The sequence below is a fragment of the Prosopis cineraria genome, unplaced genomic scaffold (genome assembly GCF_029017545.1).
Source record: "Prosopis cineraria cultivar Desert tree isolate PC_DT_omini unplaced genomic scaffold, ASM2901754v1 PC4, whole genome shotgun sequence".
NCBI lineage: Eukaryota > Viridiplantae > Streptophyta > Magnoliopsida > Fabales > Fabaceae > Prosopis > Prosopis cineraria.
The window spans coordinates 41,307,921-41,329,773 of record NW_026555335.1 but is presented as its reverse complement, the minus strand read 5'-3'; the positions used below and the strand labels follow the sequence as shown (position 1 = coordinate 41,329,773).

Genomic DNA, 21,853 nt, shown 5'->3' with positions numbered 1-21,853 from the left:
AGTCAAGTGAGATTTGAATACTTGAACCTAAAATGGCCCATTTTCTTTCAAAAACACTACCAAGGTGCCCCAAACTCCCAAACCAAATACCAATAGCCATGAAACCACTTGACCTAAAAATGGATCACAAAAAACTATTCAAGCATTTAAATTACAATTATAATAGTTCAGACAAGAATTAGCCACCAAAACCCTATTTTTAACATAAATTTCATAAGAGGTAACAATTTTTCATAAACAATCTAATAGCTAATTAAACACATAAATCAATACAAAACTAATACTTGCACTGGTATCTTAACCTCTCACAGCCATTACAACATAGATACAACAATTTTAAGTCGAGATACCAACAATTCACAACAAAATTCATGCAATTACATCACAAAATTGTGTGTGTGTGTGTGTGTGTGTGTCCTAAGTTGGCATATACGTTCAACCATTCATTACAAATTAAAATAAGTGAAAAGACTATACAACTTAAAGCTAGTCGTCTCGATGCTTGGTTGCATCTTTCTTTCCTTTGCCCCTATCAGAGCATTCACCTGTAAAATATAAACATAAGGTGAGTCAAAGACTCAATAACCAAATAGTCCAATCAACTACTCGTGTGTGAGAATAGTTGGTGTATGTAAAGTGGTATGGTAAATCATATAATATCTCATAAATCTACACATATGGTTATAGAATGATTTACATGGTTAATACATCACCTTATACGCTCCTTATGTTTTCTAACTAAATTTATGGACTGACAATTTAATAGGACTATGTCCATATAATTAGACTAGCCCAAGCTCACCATTAGTAGGAGGTAGCCCTGGCTAAGAGCACCTTAACCCATTATAGACCATAAGTTCCCCCTATCCATAATTATTAGGGATGTTGATGCCCAATCTACCACTTGTAGTACTAGTGTAACATCTCAATTATTAATCCCTTAATTTCCTAAGCTTAATTAGGATAATTAAGTAAATTGTAGTGGTGTATAGCCAAGGAGGTCTAATAATCATTTTTGATTGTGTTTCAGCCCTAATAGTGGGTCTGGTATCAAGTCAGACCACCCGAGCATTGAAAAGAGAAGAAAATAGAGATATGGTATTACTGTGCCACACGATATGGCATGTAGTGCATCCACTACAGTACACAGATACTTCATATGTAGAATAGAGATCGCTTTGTGTCATGCGCTGTAGTGTATGGTCATTTTCTGTAATTTATCAGTCACGAAACTAAGACAAAAATAGAGAGAAAGAAGGAGAAAATGAAAGAGGTGCATTAAGCTCTATTAGGGTTTGTTCTTGAACAACATTAGGATTGTTTTAAAAGTTACAAACACCCAAGGTAAGTATTACACTTCTTAATCTTCCATTTTCTTCCACATTATAAAAATTATGGTTAGAGTTTGATAACGAAAGATGATTTTTGATTCATATAGGTTATGGGTTCAAATGTATTGGCTCAAATAGAGTTAATAGGAGTAAATTTGAGTATCTAAACTTAGGTATAATAAATTTTAGTGTCTTAGATTGTTGAGCAAAATAAATATTCAAAAATTTACATTAATATGGATTGTTGGAAGAATGTGATGCTATTAATGAGAATTTAATGACTCATAATGCTAATAGGGATTAACGATAGTTAATAAATCTAATGGATAAGCTCAAACTCATACAAAGTGGGCATTGAGTTAGAAGTGGAGAAATGTAAGTTGCGTGCTTGAGTTTGGCAATATTAATGGAGAACAACTTGTTAAATTAGAAATTAAGCTCTTTGACACCTATTTGGCTTGGGAATTCAAGTTTGGAAGCTATTATATTAAGGGGTAAATCTTTAACCTCTTAAAGGTTTAAGGTAACTGGAGGAATCCTATTTTATGTAGTTATTCATTAATTGTAATATGAAGTGAATTGTGTGTTAAACATGTAAATTTTGACTTGTGAATGAGTATATCATGTAGTGAAAACCTTATATTTATCTAAACACTTTGATATGCATTAAACATGCTAAAGAGATTGCAAAATGAGTTTCAATTTGTAAAAGCAATATTCGAGAGTGAATTTTATGTTTATAATGTGTTTGAATGAGTAGTGGATAATGGTCTTGATAAAGATAAGTAATTGAGATTGAAAATGCTATGTTTATATCCTATAAGAGAAATGAAACTTGATGCTCACTTGGATAGCGGACAGTCATAAGCCTAATATGATTATTATGATAATGAATAAATGAAAATGTGAAAATGAGTGAGCATCATTTATGGCATGATCAATGAGCGAGAGTTCGCTTAGGGATTGAGAGTAGAGAAAAATTCATATGATATTTAGACTACACTTTAGTACACAGGGGTATAGCATTGTCTCACAATTTGTCAAGAGACTGTTCTATAGTTTGTCAAAGGATTAGAACCTAACTTTTTTCACCAATTCAACAAGGAGAATAGCTTAATATATGAGACACCCTAGAGATTCGAGATTGGAAGAAGCTGTCATTTGAGAGTGAGTCATATGATTTTTGGCCAGGTCACACCTCACGATTGGTGAGCTTGGGTAGTACAGTCACATGGATGGAGCCCTACTCAGCGTTATAACCCATAATTTTATCCTGAAAAATAAGAAGGGTATAAGGTTGGTTGATCATTACCTATGTAAACTTATAACGTGTCACATGTTTTGAATTATGGCAAGGTGTGTGATAGATCAGGTCATGGTCATATGTTTAAGTATTTTGTGATTATGTACTCAACATGTGCAAGATAAAATGTGTTAATTAGATTAATAAGTTATGATATGTGTTAAAACATGTTTTAAGTACTTGGTTTCATATACATGTATATACATGTATTTGATTTACAATTGATATATAACTGCATAGGGTAGATTTTACCTTAGTTACTGAGTGGCTGGACTCACCCCTCTTCTTTAACACTTTTCAGGTTCTAACTCTGGTGTTGAGAGGGACAAAGCTACTAAGGCCTAGGAATTTGTGTATTCCTTTAGTATGCCTCTTCTATTTATTTTGTGTAATAGAATATGATTGTCAATTCTAAGTTGCATACCATTGTACTTATACTATTTTATTGTTGCAAATGTTTGAGTTATATTTTGGGCCCTGAGTGTTTGTGTATGATGATATATATATGTTGATAGATTCAAAATACTAATACAAGTATAAAATTGATGTTTTGAACATGATTTGATTGATTTGATGTAATGCAAAGAAAATTACCTCCCCCTTCTATTTTTGGTGAAAAGGGGTTGATGAGTGATTTTGTGTTATGTTGTTAATTAAGTGAGAATGACATGTTGTGCCAATCGTCCTAGTCTAATGGACATGGTCCAGGTGTTAGGAATAGCTTTTGGTACTTGTTGTGGGTTTTGGACACCCTTTTTGTGTGAAAGTTGTATAAAGTGGTCAAAATGTATTTGGGTGTTCAACCTCCTAGTGTGACTTATTTTGGAGGTGAAACCTATATCATTAGCTAGTTTATGAAATAAGCTTTTTGTAGACACTTAGGTCATGTCATTCGAACATCAGACGGAGTATCCAAACACGTCAGAAGTTTTCCAATTTTGCTATCAAATGACAGCAGAATCTACTAATATTTTTGTGCAACATGCCATGGTGCATGTCACAAAGAGCAGTATGCCACAGCGCAACATGCACGAGCCGTGGCTCATTGCCTTGTCTCATAGCAAACAAGTTGTTTTTCAACTATTTTTTATTTCTTTCACTCCTCTAAGGTATCCATACTTCTGCAACTTATTTTTACTCTGATATATGATATTATGATTGATTTAAATTTATTTTGATTAAGAAAACTTAGGATCCCTTAATTTTGAACTAAAACTTAGTAATCACCTTTATGCATTAGTCTTTTAATTACCATAAGTTTTATTAGTTAATGATGTTTAGTATAGTGAGATTTTATAACTGAGACTTCGAAGCAATATAATACTAAGTACTGGGGCCTTCACAGTGCCAGTGTACTATATGAATTTTTAAACAATGTCCTGACAACACCTTAGGGTGAACTCCTCCCCTCTCATAGTGATTATGTCAAACATGCTTAATACATCCAACACATATCTATAACATATCATTTATTACAATTTCTCATTTTCACTTAAACCATAGAATTTTGCAAGTAATTATACATAAAAATAGCATTTAGCTTTTCAAATACAAATGCATTAGAACAAGTTTTCATTACACTTCACATAACTTTACAATCATAATTTCATATTATTAATAGGCTAATATTAAACCAAAATATAAGTTCTGAATCGAACACACTACGATCCAAACACACAAAAAGAGAGATTAGACAATCTGATTACGTCAACCCTTTTGTCACTAAAAGGATTATTGTGGTCAACTAACAGCTCCACACGCGTCTATTAACACCATAATGCTCGATCAAAGGTTAATCTATATAATTAAACCCTTAATTGTCAAATCCTCTCACTAGTTACCCTACTTAATAGTATAATTAAGGGTATCCATTATACTTAAAACCTTAATTTAGCCTCAACAATCCTTCCAACATGCTACATTAATACTATTTAACATCCCAACACATAAACACCATCATTACATTATCTATATTGCTTTTAATCATCCAATTTCTACACAGAGTTCATTCAAACCCTAACCAACAACTCTAAATCTTTATAAAATCCATAAATATAGGTTTAAAGGCTTGATTAACTTTCCAAGACCTTAATTAAAGTAATAGGTTCAACCATTACTCAAGAAAACACGAAATCAAAGCCCCAAAATCCCTAAATCATCAGTGAAAGAAGTAAAGGAAGCTTATCTAAAGCTAAATCTTGCTTCAAATACTTCTAAAGTAGTCCTAAGGTCATGCTCTAGCAGACCATAAGCTCCCTTTAGCGCTCCTCTCGCATTTACCCTTTCCTTTTTTCTGATTTTTAGTCTGGTTTGCAAATTTGATGAGTGTAGATTTTGCACATGCATCGCGGTACATTGACTCATCTGCCACGGTGCATGGCACAAAAAGCCCTACCATAAATTTAAACTTCCCTCCATGCCATGGCTTGCTCGAATATTGACCTAGCCTTCTTCTAAGGCTATTCAAAGATTCAAAAACTATATTAGTCTCTTATAAATGTTATTAATCAATAATTTATCTAATTGATCAAGATACCTTTAAAAATATTGATAATTCTTAGATTGAAAACTTAGAATGTTACACTTAGTGCTTATATAGGTACAGTGTTGGAGACTTTCTCCTTAGTGCCCATACTGGTGTAGTATTAGAGATTTATGCTCTTTAACATCTGTGAGATAGGGTGTTAGAGTAACAACACCCCAATCGTATGTGTAATAAGGGGAATCCATAGTTTCAAAGTAGGATAGAATACCTTTGGCCTAATCATTCTACCACTGAAGGTGTGCTCAAATCAATAAGAGTATGATTAGCCCAGTGGGGTTTATGGATTCAATTAAGGTGATATGGAGAATTAAATGAATAGGATAATGATGCTAAAGTGCAAAAATGGTTTATGAAATAGATAAGATCATGGATCTATATATGTTTGTTTTACTTATTTGTGGTTATTCTTGCTAATAAATAAATATGAATTACTTTGATTACTGAAATGTTTATCTCATTCCATAATTACCATTTTTACAGGTACTAATAGTGAGAAAGGAAAGGGGGAAGATTCGGGCCAAGCATAATGGTGCTACAGCCAAGCTTTTGGAGTTTGTGTAATGAAAGTCCTATGTTATAAATATTAATTATATAAGTTGCCATAGCATTATCAAGTTTTGGGGTGCACTTGTGAGAAGATTGCATGTGTATCTTAGCCTTATTTTATGAAAATGTGTGAAATAATGTAAATTGTGATAAGAAAGGCTAAGATACTAATATAAGTGCATGATTGTTTCATAAAAGTGATAGCTGTGTGAAATTTGGCCAAAGAAGTTTATATACATGAAAGTGTTAAAATGGCCCTTGATATGAAAAAGGAAAACTAAGTGTATACATATGATTTTGATGGTGTGATTATTTAATCAGGTGCAAAAATATCCTATTGGATGTGGCCAAGCCCTTAAAGGTAGCTAATGACACATGGTTGAGATTTAGGATGCTTAAGTGGGTGAAAATAACATAAAGTGGTCATTTTGCATCTGAGTGTCTAATTTTTAAATGAAACATCATATTAAAATGAAACATATGTTATTAGTTAACTAGTCAAATAAGTTTCATGTAGGCGCTTAAATCACTCAAATCAAACACTGTATGTAAAAATGGTGCACATTGGAAATTCACATTAGTTGAGTTGTTTTGACAGTGGAAACTGATATGTGTGCCACATCACATGGCACAAAGCGAGGGTTTGTAATTCTGTACCACATGTTGTGACATATAGCTCAAATCACATAAAACTATTGTTTTGGCCTTGTGATTTTATTATATGTTACATATGCAATATGTATGCTTCTGTTGAACTATGATACCTACTTTTGAATGATTTTTAATAGTTTTCAAGAAATTTTCAGGACCCCAAACTATTTTAAAATATTTACTTTCTATAATTATTAGAAGAAGGATTATAGTAAGTGTTGTATAATTACATTGGATAGATTTTGAGGCTAAAGTTTTTAGTGGAGTTTGATCTTTATTGATCATACTTAGGAAATAGTCTATAAAGAAGAAAGGGCTAATTGCTTGCATTTTCCACTTAAGTGTACATAGTATGAGATACAATCATAATTAGATCATAAACATCTTAATTTTCAAGTATTTTCTTTTGGCAAGGAATTTTACCCTTTCTAATATTCACAGTTTTACTTTCTATATCAAAGCAAATACTAAATGTAACATCTCAATTTTTATTTTTAAGATTTAAGTAACATTGGGATGAGATTTTATGATAATTAAAATTTAACATGTAATTATTCAAGAAAAGATAATGTACTTAAAAAAGGAATTAAAAGATATTTAGAAAAAGAGAAAGTTTATAAGAATATATGTCTATATGAGATTAAAGATAGACAATGATTAAGATAAGTTTTTCAGTTTACCATATTAAAATTAGTTAATTAATTAAAAAATTATTTTATTTTTAGCCTAAATTTTAAATTAGTAGTCTGGAGAAAATTTTAATACACACACTTAAATAAATAGTTTTATAATATTTATAAAAGAATAATAATAATAATAATATAATACAAGGAAAATGAAATACTAAGGCCCAAGCCCACTATTTCATTAGGCATGGCATTAGGTATTTAACTATTTATAATACCCCTGCCTTTCATTTATGCGAGGCGTTAATTTTTCCCTATTTGCGGAGCTATGAGAGCGTGAGAGACAGATCGAGTTGAAAGGAGATGCCGTGGGAGTTTCGTTTGGGCGCCTTTCAGTTCTAATCCTCGTATATGTTAGTTTTGCCTAAGTAATTAATTTTAAAGGCTTTAGAATAGTTTTTAATGTTCTGAAAGACTTACTATTAATAAATAATGATTTAGTTATGATCTAATAAGTTAAAAAAAATTTCTAAAATTTAAATTTCTTTATAAATTAACTAAATTAGAGGATTAGAATTGAATATATTTGGGATAAACTTAAAAGATAGAGTTTGAATCTTTTGGGAAAATTTTGAATTTGAGGTTTTTATTAAATTTATGGAGGTAAAAAATAGACAAAAGTTTATAGAAATTAATTTAAGATAAAAGATAAAATAATTTAGAGATTAAATAGAGAATGTTGGGTATGGTTAGAGTTAATTTTTGGATAAAATAAATTATTGAAATTTATTAGATAATTATAGTTATCGTTATTAATTTTTATAGACTAGTGTTTGTGTTGATGGTTATGTGAACGTTATGAATGCATAATTTTAACTTGAAAATGAGGTAATAATGAATATTCCTTTCATATTGGGAAACTTTGTATGTTATATTATTATTGTGTATGTGTATGTATGAGTGTTTTGAGAATATTGTGCCTACTTCATCATGAGAGATTGGATGATTACATTTGATCACATGTATAGACAAGCAAATAGTTACACTAATTTCTGAGCCATAGATCTTATTTAAAGAACTTTAATATTTTGATCTTAAATGAACCACCGAATAATTGTAAAAGCCTTCTGACTTTAGATATGACTAGGACTTAATCTTTTTGCAAGGTTTGTCGTGGCTTTTGTATTAAAAAAAATATATTGTGCCCATTAAGAGGCTTGTTTGACTTATCTTGAATTAAAAATATATCTCTGAAACTAACTAGCATGTTTGGCTAGGGTTTAAACTTATATATTATTTTTGTTTCTTTTTAAGCATGCTTGTATATATTATTTAATGCATTGTATTGTGTAAATGGTTATTTATGAGTACTCAAATCCTTTTGAGCATACTTTCTAATAATTGAAATACTATAAGCAATATGTTTTACTTTGTTCAAGTATGCTCGTGTGTTTTGGAACATCATGAATGTGATTGGATTGTATGAAATTTAAAGGAGGATATGATTTTATTATTTTGGCCACATGATAAATCACCACTAAGGATACCGTGGTTGGCATTTCTTATGAAAGGCCCTTTCTTCTAGTTTGGGGTTGTGAGATATTGGGTACCTCCTTTTAAGGAAGGGAATATAGCCTTGTAGGCAAGCACTTTTGGTTGGATATATTACCAAGCTAGACTCTAGCTAGCACGATGGGATGGATGAGAGGCATAAGGGAAGGTCAAGAATGACATTAGTTGTTGTATAATTTTTTTAATATACTTTTGGTTTGTAAAAATGGTATTTCCTAATTTGTAAATTTATTTGTGACATAGTATTACAAAAAATATTATGTGCATAAATAAATATTGCGAAATAAGATTTTAAACTAGTTTGATAATGTATTTAAAATTTTCATTGTTACTGAGACGTTTGATCTCACATGTTATCTCTTATATTTTTTTAGGTGAGGATATTGGTATGATAGAAGGAAAGGTGTTGGAGAACTGAGCCTATGGGCTTTTGTTTGATGGCTTTACACATGTCATTTGTTTATTATTTTGCCATAATTTAGGAGAATTTTAATATTTACTTGAAGCTAAATAACTTTTAAGTGATTTGATTATTCTTTTAAAAATATCTATATTTAATTTGGTTACATTTTGAGGATCTAAATTGAATGGAAGTTAAAATATGTGTTAAGCCCCTATATAATATCAAAATATTTTTCAAATAATTTTTATGTCATTTGACTTTTATATAAAGATAATTTGAAACTTTGATTGTCTTAGGTCCATTTGTTTGTATATCTTTGGGATCCCAATGTTTTATCTTGAATGTTTTTATGATAATAATTTAAGAAAAAATGTTTTTAAATGAGTGTTACATTAAACATAAGTTAAAAAGATTATCTATAAAATACAAAAAGCATGTCAAAATTCATTAAAGAAGGATATAAAATCAAGAAATAGTTCAAAACTAATTAAGTGTATAATGCTTACATATGTGTCATTAGCTTAAAAATCAATGAGATACTATGTGCATAACATAACAATGAGCAATCCAAAACTTTGATTGTTGAATAACGTTAATTAATCAAGAGTTTGGTTATTGCTATCCCATTCTCCTAATAAAAGCAACAAGCATAAGAAGCTTTAATGTTCACAAGGCAAATAATAACCTACCATTTCAATCAACGCACGAAACAAAAATTAAAGAGGGGGGGGGAATGGGGAGAATTGTTGAAAGATTTAAATAAGACATATAAGATCACATATTGAAAGATTTTAATAATGAAACACTTTGAAGGAGCAAAGTTATTTAATTTTGTTTAATGTAAAGCATGTCATCATGAAATAGTACAAAAAGCTAAGTATTGATCTTGTTTATAGTCGTTCCATATCTTCAACAAGAGAGAGGGTAAGATTACTTGCATTAAAAGAAAGAATGAATTGAAAATTCATATATCAGAATATGCAGATTAATTCTTACTATCAGCATGATCATACTAAAATGTCAAACATTCCATCAACCTATTAGGCTTGGAAGTTAGGAAAGGTAACAGAATCAAGCAAAAAACAAATAAAGTAACAAAAACAATAGAGATCATCGGGAAAAAAGCTAAATGTAGACATGGCAAGAACGTTTCTTAGATGCATTTGCCAACTTCAAACATCTAAAATTGCATGCCAAGAACAAAATAAAGGGTTTAAACAGCTACAGCAGTATGCTTTAGCAGAGAAAAAGCCAAATTTGAGAATATATCAAGACTCAACAATGAATTATCCTATAAAGTTCAATGCTTGAAGATCATATATGTAATACATGAAGCAATGTAATCATAGTGCTTAAAGAACCATAAAGCTTTCCCTTGCATATCTCCACACACTGCTAAATTAAAGGAATAAAAGATGGTTTATGTAGCTAGGCCATGCTGCTGCTGCTGCAGCAGCAGCTGCAACAACAACAACAACATTTTAAAGTGAAAATTGGTTAAAAAGAAATTGAGTTAAAAAAATCATGGGATAGATCAACCGGTTAGAATAGGAAACAGAAAAGTGAAAATTGTGAAGTGGAACAGCAACTAATGAGCAGAATTAACAATCATTTTATAACCTTCATTCTTGTATCGTCCAGTAAAGAATATAACAAACATATTTCGAATGTTCTAAAAACTAAGAGGCTTCTTCCAAATTTAGAAATGAGAATAATTTAAACAAAAATTTCAAATTATCAACAAAATCCCATCAATCAGAAGTGAGCCACCTAACCTGAATAACCAAAGCAAAGAGATATTCAGATTAATTAAAACATGCAACAGGACTCGTATAAAGTTCAATAAAACATTTGCTAATTTATTCCTAACGATGTACCTATGTTATCATAATATTACACTTAATTGATCTTGTTTGATAGTAGCTTCGTAAATTAAATCTTAAAATTAAGTTTTTACTCCATGCTTAATCCTCAATATGCAATTCCCTGAGCCTACTTCCTTTCAAATTACATAACCTTCCAATCGGTAGTGAATATAACAATATGATTTGAATATTAATCACCAGAACCAAAAAAGAAAAAAAGACAGTAAATAAATGTAATCCAATGTATGCTTCTGGATCCAGCAATAATCAAAGCTAATTGAACAAACAATATGATGTTGTGGGAATATAGTCCCTATAGTAAGAAAGTCAGGTCAATAAGAGAAACATCCCGGATTAGATACACACTGGCATCATTAGTGACTGATAACAAAACAACACGAAGTTTAATTTCACCAATCATACCTCTATATTATCTATTTTGTTTAAATGATTAATAAAATTAGTATTCCAATATAAATTATTAAAGAGATATTTTAATAAAAACCAACACACATTCTTTTAAAATATAATTAATTAATTTCACTTTTTTCTTTCTAAATTAGTTATATAACTTCTTAGTTCTATATTTAGAATCAAAAGGAGTATATAATATTGAAATATAAAAATTTTCCCAAATTAACCGTGAGTCATAAAAATGTAATTTATTTCAAACCCCATGCAAAGTAGCATAAGATCAAAAGTGATTTTGTTTACTATCAATTTTTCCTTACCAAACAATTCTCCTTTGTATCAAAGGGACGCAAAAAATCATTTTAAATAAATAATTTTTTATAGGACATCACATGGCTTCTGTCAAATAATGGAACAATAAGAAGTGAGGTATTTTGCATGAAATATGAATTAAGGATAAATTATAAGAGTTAAAATAATTACAAATAAATAATTAGGAGGTAACAATAATAAACTTTTTTTGCTTAAACAACTTTTTCACATTACATAAATTAATGTGTATCAAGACAGTAGCTTTTATTAAACTATACTTCAATCTTTTTCCTCACATATTACATACTATGGTGATTTATAAGCGTCTCTTGAATTAGCCAACCTGTGCACAGGGTTATGGCTAGTTATACTTCAAATAAAGAAGTCACGTTTATAGTTAAGATTAGAGGAAAAACTTCATCAGAGCATATTTTGCTGATGGGTAGGGTAGAAGCTTTGCCCCAATCACTCCAAGCAAGGAGCTTAAATCCTACCAAGTTAGTGACAGATGCCTCAATTTTCTAGCCCCTTAGAAAGCATGTCCACATCAACTCGGGGTGCTTTTGTCCGGAAAAAGCTGTATATTGTACGTATACTAGGTTGAAGTGGCAACTTGGTGAGGGTATTTTTGTCAGTTCACTAGTTACATACTGTAGCTAATCTAAAAGTTAATCCCAACTATTCGTCAATTTGTTGGATTTTTTTTTTTTTTGGCGGGGAATTTTTTGGATCTTGTTAATACCGTCTTTTAACCAAAATAATGTAGCAACTTTATTTTAAAAGTTATAAAATCGCTTTTACACTGTTACGAATAATTGAATTAGCATGGAGGTGGATGGTGAAAGAGTCTTGGAAGTAAAATTTTTGGTGAGTTTGGATAGCACTTTCCAAATATCAAATATGCTTCTATAAAATTTCGAGATCAAGTATCTATTTGTTTTACTCATCAACTTCAAAAACGTAATCAATAACAGCAAAAACAAGACAAGTGAATGACAAATTTGTTTAGATGAATCAAGTTTAATATTAAGAGAAATATTTCATTTTGAATTCTAGGTAAACAGACTCAAAATCTTTTGTAAACCATATGTTTACTCAGCTAATTCCCTGGATTTCACGCCGTTGTTACACAAGGTCATATGTAGTTTATGTTTTCATCCATATAAAGAAAACAAGACTTCGAAAACGGATCATGATTATTAATATCGTAGAAACAATTCTCTGGTTCGTGAAAATTAAAGGAATATTCTCTTTTTTTTTGGGGATAAAAAATGTACCTCGGGATACTTCATGCTATAACTCAGTGGCTCAGTATATGATTGCGTCTTGCCTTGGCAAACTTTCACCCTGTACCTCGGAAGAAATACACAATCAGTTCCAACCAAGGAAGCAAAGCGAAATCAAATCAAAATCGCAACAATTGAACCGACACTGTTCATCTTTTTCTAATCTCTACCCACTCTTTTAACACGTCTCTGTTCCTATTTGCAGTCACTTAACATAAGTACGTTCATTTCTCTGTCAAGACCGTGAGGGCTTCAAATTTCATCTTTTGGCTCTTCAGAAGCCACGGTTTTAATTTATTTTCTACATTATATACGTTGAATAAAAAGGGTTTCTCTCTGTTTTATTTTTATTTTTATTTCCAACAAAATCCCCTTACTTTTATTTCTCACTCCGATGCTTCCTGGCTGCCCCATGATCCTCCCAACATAGAATCCCGCCATGACCATCCCTAAACCCTTTTGAGTTTTGATCTGTATGACCATGTCCCAAGGATCTCCTTCTCCTCCTCTTGTTTCTATCGAACCCTCTAACGGACCCTCGCCTGAACCCAATTCTCAAGGCCCTATATCTGATTCCCACAACGACGTCGTTCCAACGTCCAAGGAGGAAACCGCCGCCGCTCCCACCACTACCAGAAGCAACCGCCCGTCTCGCGCGTGCACCATTCGAGCTTCTTCTCGTCTCTACTCTCAAACGCAGCCGGCGACAGACCGGCGACTCAAAGGTTCGAAGAAGGAGCAGCGGCTGCCGGAGGACTCGCCGGAGCAACAGCAGCAATGTAGCAGGATTGTAACACCGCTTGTGGAACCACCATCACCTTCGCAGTTGCCTCGGTGGAACCTGAGGTCTATGTGGGAGTTAGCTTCCATACTCAATTTCTTGCATGTGAGCTGGAAAGCTGTGATCTTTGCTATTGACTTGCGTTGATGGACGTTGTGATTATGTATGCAATGATTTGGAGCTCACGTATTTGCATTGCCTGCTGTTGCAGGTATTTAGACCTCTTTTGAATATCTCAGCAGAATTCTCAGCCGAAGAGTTTGAGACGGCTCTCCTTAACCCCAATGACACATTGAGTGATATACATATGCCCCTGCTAAAGGTTGTTGCTTTAGTTTTTGGGACTGTGGGTCAATTCTTCTGGTTTCTTTTAACTGTATTACATATTTCCTTTAGTAATTGAGGTTCTAACCTGTAACGATTATGCTAGTTTAATACTCCCCCCCCCCACCACGTTTACTTCTCTGAAGTATGATAAACATTCCATCAGAGTCTCCTTCTGTTTTATGTTAAACTTACTAATTTTGCATTATATAACCTTGTACCTGTCACTTTAAATTATTGTTTGATGCTGGTTTAGTTGATCGCTAAACTATGAGATGGAACAAACATAAGCTCATAGGAAGATGTGATGTCTCTAAGAATATATAATGACTTAGCCAGACATATGCTCTTATCTAACTTAAATGGTAACATGAACATGAATACTTGCCATGTGTTCTGGGAATATTTTTATTGCAAAAATGAAAACTTGGGTAAATTTTTATGTCAATGGGTCATGCCCATGTGAGAAACTTGAGGGACACCCAAAGCTTGGCTGAAGCATCTTAATATTCTGAATGCAATTTAGTTTCATAGGCAATCAATCTTTCTTCCAAGACAATAATGTGTATTTCAATGCTGGAGAGTTTATAGGAAGGGTTAATAGTCTTTATTAATAAATTTACCAAAAGGAAAGGTCAACGTGGAAAAAGAACTGAAGTTTTTGGGACACTATTTTGTTACCTGATTCGTACTGCAAAAGTGCTAATTTTCTGACTTGAAGAGTTGAAGTCTTAAACTATCGCTCTATGACAGATTGAAAGAGTGTGCAAAGTACCATGCATTGAAAAATTTCAATACTGAAATAAGTCAGTGATTACTTGGAGGTAGGATAGCGTATGATCCATGTTTTAATGGGTTAGATACAAAGTCGAGCTATTCTGTAATGATAAAGATTACTGTATAGTTAGAAGAAGAGGAAGAAGGGAGAGTAGAGAGGTAGTTAGAGGAGGAGAAAAAAGAGAGACAGAGGTGAGAGAATTTGAGATAGAATGAGGAATCCAATTATAGTGATCAAACCTAACTTTGCAATCAACTACCCGTACCCTCATATAGACCACTATAGGCCAATGTCTACTAACTACCACACCCCCTAAATAACTTCGCGCACATCTATTAATGTCACATCATAATCAAAGCAGTGGTGATACTTGAACTGCTATACAGCTAGTTGTTTGGTTGAGTATTGTATCAACTTTAATCTTGCAGATGTCACTAGTAAGTGGATAGGTAGCTAGATTGAGGGGGTGATATATAGACATGTAGAGGGGGAGAGTAAGGTAACTCTGTTAAATGCTATTGATTTTACTTCTTGCAGTTCCAAATTTTGCAAGAGTGTTTGGAGTTGTCTTTTCTTGTGAGTTTTTAATACATAGTGTCATTGACTCCCTGTCTCAATGTTTATGACTTCATGGCACTAGAAAATGTATGCTTTCCACTTCACAACTATGCATGTTTGCAAAAATGCAGCTTGTCTATTTGTAACGTCAATAATCTATTAAATCTTTTGATAGGCAATCCCTCCCATTACACGAATGGCACTCACACGTGATACCTGGATAACCATATTATGCAGAAAATTGAGAGATTGGTGGCATTGGGTAATGATATAACTTTTCAGCTAGCTGATATTAGAGAATAATGTGAATTCTGTGGTTTGAGAGCTGATACAAGGGTCGGGATTTAAACGCAGGTTGCAAATGGAGAACTTCCTATTGTTGCTTCACATGGGTAAGCAGGGCTCCTATATCAAATAATTTATTATGTTAATCTACATGTTATCCAAAGCCTCAGATTATGCTAGCATGACAGGCTGGAAATTGAGGCATACAAATCACTTGATCCTGGGGTTCGTGTGGTCATCTTAAAGGCATTATGTGACATTCGTGTTGAGGTACTATTATTGTTAATTTGTCTTGGGTCTATATCTTATACCTTTTTATCTCAAATTGGTGGACTTTGAAGTTCAGGGCACTGCTCAGTATGAGCTTGAATCCTGTTTAGTTATCATGCAGGACCGTCCATTGAGCACAGAATTGAGTTCCATTTTGTCCTATGCATGGCATTGTCCTCTTTTATCTCAATTTAAGCTTATTTTGTCCTGCCCCCTATTTTTTTCACATCAAGCAGAGTATGCTTCACATAGTTGCATTAATATTTATTTTTGGAGGATCGGTAATCTTTGTTTAATTTGACTTCCTTTTCTTTTGGGGAGGGGTGAGAAAGGTGCATCCCATCACAAACTATTTTGAGGTTTCCGTGAACTGTTATATTTCGTATGCTACTGTAGCTTGATATTGTTCCACTTTATTTATCTGTTTTACTAACCAACCAATTTCACAAACGATCAAACTTGGATGAAATTTTGCAGCAAGAAGATATTCGAAGTTATATTGACAACTCACTCAAACATGGCATTCAACTTTCATCATTTCGTAAAGATCGTATTGGGGGTGATTCACATGGAATTTTTTATTGGTAATACACTAGTACTTTTCAAAATCTGAAGTTTTTTGTTTCAACAATTGAAATTTTGAAAATATTATGTTTGGAAGCTACTTTTCTTGCTTTTTTTGTTGTTGATTTTATTCATTGGCATTTGGTTAGTGCAGGTATGAAGATGACCCCATAATTGGCCATAGGTTGTATCGGGAAGTAAGGAGAACTGAAGTGATTCAAATGAGGAAAGGGAAATCAAAAGGTTCCCAGGTCAATTCAAGTACAACATATCAGTGGGAAGCGGTTGCTACTAATTTTGATGAATTTGTAGATGTCACTGTAAGTCATTGAAGCCTGTCTATGTTTGTGTTTCTGAGTAACCCAATAACAGTGGGTATGTTCAAGTAATTGTTGAGTGGAATTACATGATATTGTTGTTAATTTGAATAATCTGAAATTTACTTATAGTCCCAATTGAACTTTGTTCAAGTAGAAAATTTTATTTTATTAGAAAATTCAAACTAAATATCTTGTTTGAATTACAAGAATGTTTTAATCAGAAAATCGGACCCTACTTATAGTTAAAATTAAAATGATAACCCTGATTGTTCAAATCACTTAATAAAAGAAAACACAGTATGCTTACGTTTGATATTGTTTCAATCTTCTTTTATTCTCCATTACCATTTCTTCTGGCTGCTGAAAATTAATTATAGTCTTTTGAAGTCTTGATTAGAGAAAAAAAGGTTGACTTTATCACTGAACAACTCATTCTATGTTAGTTTTATAGAATAGACCAAAATACAAGAAACATGACAATTTTGCAGATGACCCTTTGCCGTGTTTAATGGGGTGAAATGCCTTTAATTATATCATTTTATGATTGCAAAGAATATCCTCATGGGTGTAAGAAATTTTGATAGCTTGTCAAACGAGCTTCATCCTGAAATCAAATCAAGGCAGTAACTATGGTTTTGCGGGAAAACATTTTAAATGTCTGCATTAGTATAAATTTACTAAGCCATTTTTTTGTGATTTTGGGTTAATAGCTTTTTGACTTATGCTGTACTATCTTCAATAATATGAACCAAAAAGTTATTACTTTCTGAGGTTATTACTTTTGATTCACACAAACATCTTTAGGATATTACTTTTGATTCATAAACTAATGTGATAGGCTTTTATATTGTTCTTTTATGTCTTCAAAAGAATTTTTGAACTTAAATAGTGCAATTTAGCTTTTGTTGATAGCTTCTGAGTAACATGGCTACTACATTTATCTCGTTTTTGTTCAAAAGTTTCCAAAATTTATGTGAAGGGTTATTTCAAATCACATTTTTTTGTGCGCACGTCTATATATCATGTTTTCCCTTAATTATGTCCCTTTGATTTACTTGAGTGAGCACCTTTCTAGTACCTCGCCTTTTGCCTTTGACTGCCTTGGATTAAACTTAGCTTCCACCATTATTTAATGGGGTTATCTTTGACCAACATTATTAGAATATTTCGATGAGGAAGCTCTTAGCATGATTATATTTGTTTATAGGGGCGTGTGTGTGGATGTATATATGCCTCTTTTTCACCCCCAAGATTGTGGAATCTAGCTTATTTTACGTTACATTGAGCTGCATCTTGTTTGAATTTGCTCAACTTTATACACAGGATAAGCTTTTCTCTAGCAAAAACAAAATGGAGATGTTGCTAGGGAAAAAGTTGAAGATAGACATGCTTCCTGAGATTGAGAAGGTTCAAAAGGTACTCATTTGTGTATTTTTGTAAGTATGTATTTCCTGATCTTCATTTTGGTGAGAAAATGAGAATACGATGGCATTCTGAGAATCAATGAAGGGTCCTGGGTTGTCCTGTCTTTACCTCCATTGCCCCTTCTAGTGTCTTTCTATCTGTGTTTAGTCATATAACTAATACTAAACTGTTTGTATTCGCTATGTCAACAGAAAAAAGAGCGATTGCTGAAAAAGCAACAAAGAGAAGCTCTTCTTCTTGATAATTTCTTGGTTGCTGATGGGATTGGTCCTGGGCGGTCACTTCGTGGTAGGAAACCTGTTACCTACACATTTGGTAAGAACAAGCAAGCTTAAACCCATTGTTAGTGGTGGCAGCATTAAAATTGTATTGGTACATGATACTGGTTGCTGATGCTTGTATTAGAGGTGTTATACTTTATGAGTTGTTGCCTGTCATTCTCCTAGTGTTTACCATTTTAATAGCATCATGTTATCTTTTATCTTATTTAACCACACTTAATTTTTGTAAATATGTTGTTTTGGGTGTGTATGGGTCTTATATACTGTTTATTGCATGTGGCATAAGATTTGGGTGTGATAATTCAATCTGCGCCGTTCTTAATTTAAACATTTCTTCCTCTCTGTGGGCCTGAGGGCTGTTAATATGGGGTTACTATTCTTCATGGGACTTAGCGGATGGTAGGTTTCTGTTTTTGGATCACAAGCCATCTGATCTGATGAATGTTTCGCGGTGATTCTCTTTGGGACTTAACCAATGGTATGATTCTTTTTCAGCATGATGGCAGCTTCATGCATTGGCATTCCATTTTTTTTTTTCATTGATATCAAACTAGTCACAACCTCATGCATTGCACAGGTTGACTAATTCAAAAGACACAAATTTAAGTAATGATAGTATAGTTCAGACAATTATAACCACCTGATTACCTTTTTTTTTTTTGGCTTTTTGGATGTATTCAATTATCTTGTTACAAAATACCTTATGGGATGAAGGTATTCTAATGGCGGATTGACATAAATGTCATTGCAGATGATTATGATCGGTCCATCAATGAGGCAATTAAGATGACAAAGTATGGAACTCATCTTAGCCGTTTCCACCCTTCCTCTAGCTGCTTTTCATATGTTTATGTTTGAGTTCTTTTTTTATCTTTTTTTGGGGGGGAGAAGGGAGTCAATCATACACATCTGTACTTGGTATTCATGACTTTATCTGCTTTCTCCTTTGTCAGACGGAAACAACCATCCCCAGAGCCTATAACCAGGAGAGAAGTAGGTGAAAAACCTGAAGCTTTGACTAACGGTAAATTAAGTGGGCCTTCACATGCCCCTCAACATCTGAGCTTTGGTATGCCATCTCCAAATTCGCCTGACATTGATGATGACGAGGAAGAGCTTAAATCTGAACCATTGGATCGAAGGTTTGTCTCTTCTGTAAATTTGTTCTGGTCCTTTGTATCTGATCTTCATTGATTGACTTGTTTTCATGGCAGCAACCGTCGAAGACAAAGACCTATGCGGTATTCAGAGAAAGAGTTTGTTGAAGCAATTTCAGATAATGAGGCAGACTTTGACAGTGATGATGATATTGTTGGAGAAGCTGTATATGATGAGGAATATCTCAGGCAACGTAAGCAAAGAAAGGTTTCTAGTAGCTCTGAAGGAGATGAAGAATATCAGTGGGATGAAGACCATGTTGAAGAAGATGATCAGGAATATTCATTGAGTACCAGTGAGGACAGCGGCCAGCCCCGAAAATTCAAGCCTTTGGTAGGCCGTACTAGGAGGGAAACTAAACTCCAATCTGTTGGTGAGATTCAATCAGGTCTACGACGCAGTAAAAGGGTTACCCGAAACCGAATAAACTACAGACAGTATGTGGTGTCAGATTCAGAAACAGAATCTATAAAACCTAACAAGTCTAATGCCACAGATGATCATTCAGATCCCAGTGAGAATGAGAACGGGGAATATATGATGGAAACGGAAACTGAAGATTCAGATGCTGGTGAAGATGATGAAGAGCAAGAGGATGTACAGGAAATAGACGTAGATAAGCCTATTGATTTTCCTGTAGAGGAGAGAGAACAAAACCCACCGCCTGAAAATCTAAACCGTCCCAGTCAGGAGGATGTAGAGGGCATGAACAAAAGACACTTCCTCGATTTAAATGAGCTTGCCCCTTGTGCGGGTTTTGAAGACTGTCCAAACTCGGTTATGAAAGATGAAAACAATGATTACTGAAGCTTCCCCTTCTTGAACGCAGATATTGTAGTCTTCCCGATCAAGGAAACATGTATGAAAATATTATTATAAATTTTGTTGCAATCCCTAACGTTTCTATCAGATCACATACAAAGGCATAATCTGAGCAGCTACCATGATGCGTGATTTTCCACCTGAAGCAGCATGATGGTGAGTTGTGTAGAATAGTTGGTCATTTTTAGTATGCCTACATTCAAAAGATCAATGAAAATGAATGACAATGAGAATTTGCTAGGTGTTATTCAGCTCCATCCTGGCAATGTACTATAACTAGTATTGTAACTTCAGAGATATGGCTTATTGGATCACCGAGCCATGTAATTCTATTTTTCTTGAACCATGTAGTAATCATCAGCTCGAGTTCATCAGCACGTGCTTTTGATTGGCTTTGTCGATGATCTGATCAGGTAAAATCTGAAGCCTTCATTCATTTTGACGACGCAATTGCTTCTAATGCTCCAATGGTTTCAGTATTGTTTCTGAAGTGCTATGCTCGCTGAAGTCGAGACGCTTTACACATGTTTGGGTTAAAATTAATTTCAAGTGATGTTAAAAGAGATATATAATTTTTCCCGAGTGAGTTTGGTCTCTCTCTCTTTTTTAATTTATATAATATAAAATTTATAAGAACTTTTATTATCCCTACAACAACAACAAGTTTTTATCCCACTAGGTGGTGTCGGCCACATGGATTGTAAAACGTCATTGTGTTCTATCATTTATCAAGCTTTTAGGAATTTTAATTAAGAGATCACATTTAACAATTTTCAAGAGTATTCTTTTAGGCTTTTCTCTATCTCTACTAACAAGGCTCAATTATATGTTGCACTCTTCTCATTAATGTCTCCCGCAGTCTTCTTTGTACATATCAAAATCATCTCAAATGATTTTTTATCATTTTTTTCTCAATAGGTGCTATCTTTATTTTTTTGCGTACGTATTCATTTTAAATTTTATCTTTACGTGTATGTCTATACATTCATCATAACATTCTCATCTCTACTACTTTAAATTTATGCTCTTACTGTCCCGTTAGAACTCAGCATTTACCACTATATAATATAGCCAATCTGATAGTAATACGATAAAAGGTTCCTTTAAGTTTATTAGACACCTTACGGTCGCAAATAACTCCTTTAGTTTTTTTCCAATTAAACCACCCAGTTTGAATCCTAAGTAAAATATTCCCACTGATTTTGCCATCATTTTGAATAATTGCTTTTCCTGTTGCTGAATTGACTGCGAACTCAGGGTTAGCTTAGTCAATTCACTCTTTTTTTTTTTCAGAAGCTGGGATTGGACCCTTCTCAACCAAGAAAAGGGAAGTTAGGAATGACTCATTGAGATGATATTTGCCATAAAAGATATGGTAAAACCATTGAAGGATATATATACTAGGTATATCCCAGATATCACTGAAATTCCCCTTA

General features: G+C 33.1%; 1 protein-coding gene across 2 annotated transcripts; it reads left to right on the top strand.

Annotated features, from left to right (window-relative positions):
- Window positions 1-12,936: 12,936 nt before the first annotated feature.
- LOC129308631 (DDT domain-containing protein DDR4-like) lies at window positions 12,937-20,794 on the top strand. Of its 2 annotated transcripts, XR_008592649.1 has the most exons (13): window positions 12,937-13,737; window positions 13,844-13,954; window positions 15,468-15,554; window positions 15,647-15,684; window positions 15,766-15,847; window positions 16,325-16,431; window positions 16,566-16,731; window positions 18,055-18,147; window positions 18,348-18,471; window positions 19,189-19,231; window positions 19,391-19,579; window positions 19,652-20,573; window positions 20,659-20,794. XR_008592649.1 is itself a non-coding variant. In XM_054949895.1 (12 exons), the coding sequence occupies exons 1-12, from the start codon at window positions 13,327-13,329 to the stop codon at window positions 20,400-20,402; spliced, it is 2,202 nt and encodes a 733-aa protein (XP_054805870.1). In that variant the 5' UTR covers window positions 12,937-13,326; the 3' UTR covers window positions 20,403-20,794. The 2 variants fall into 2 exon arrangements, 1 of the variants encoding a protein (XP_054805870.1); XM_054949895.1 differs by having other exon boundaries at window positions 19,652-20,794.
- The last annotated feature ends 1,059 nt before the right edge of the window (window positions 20,795-21,853 follow it).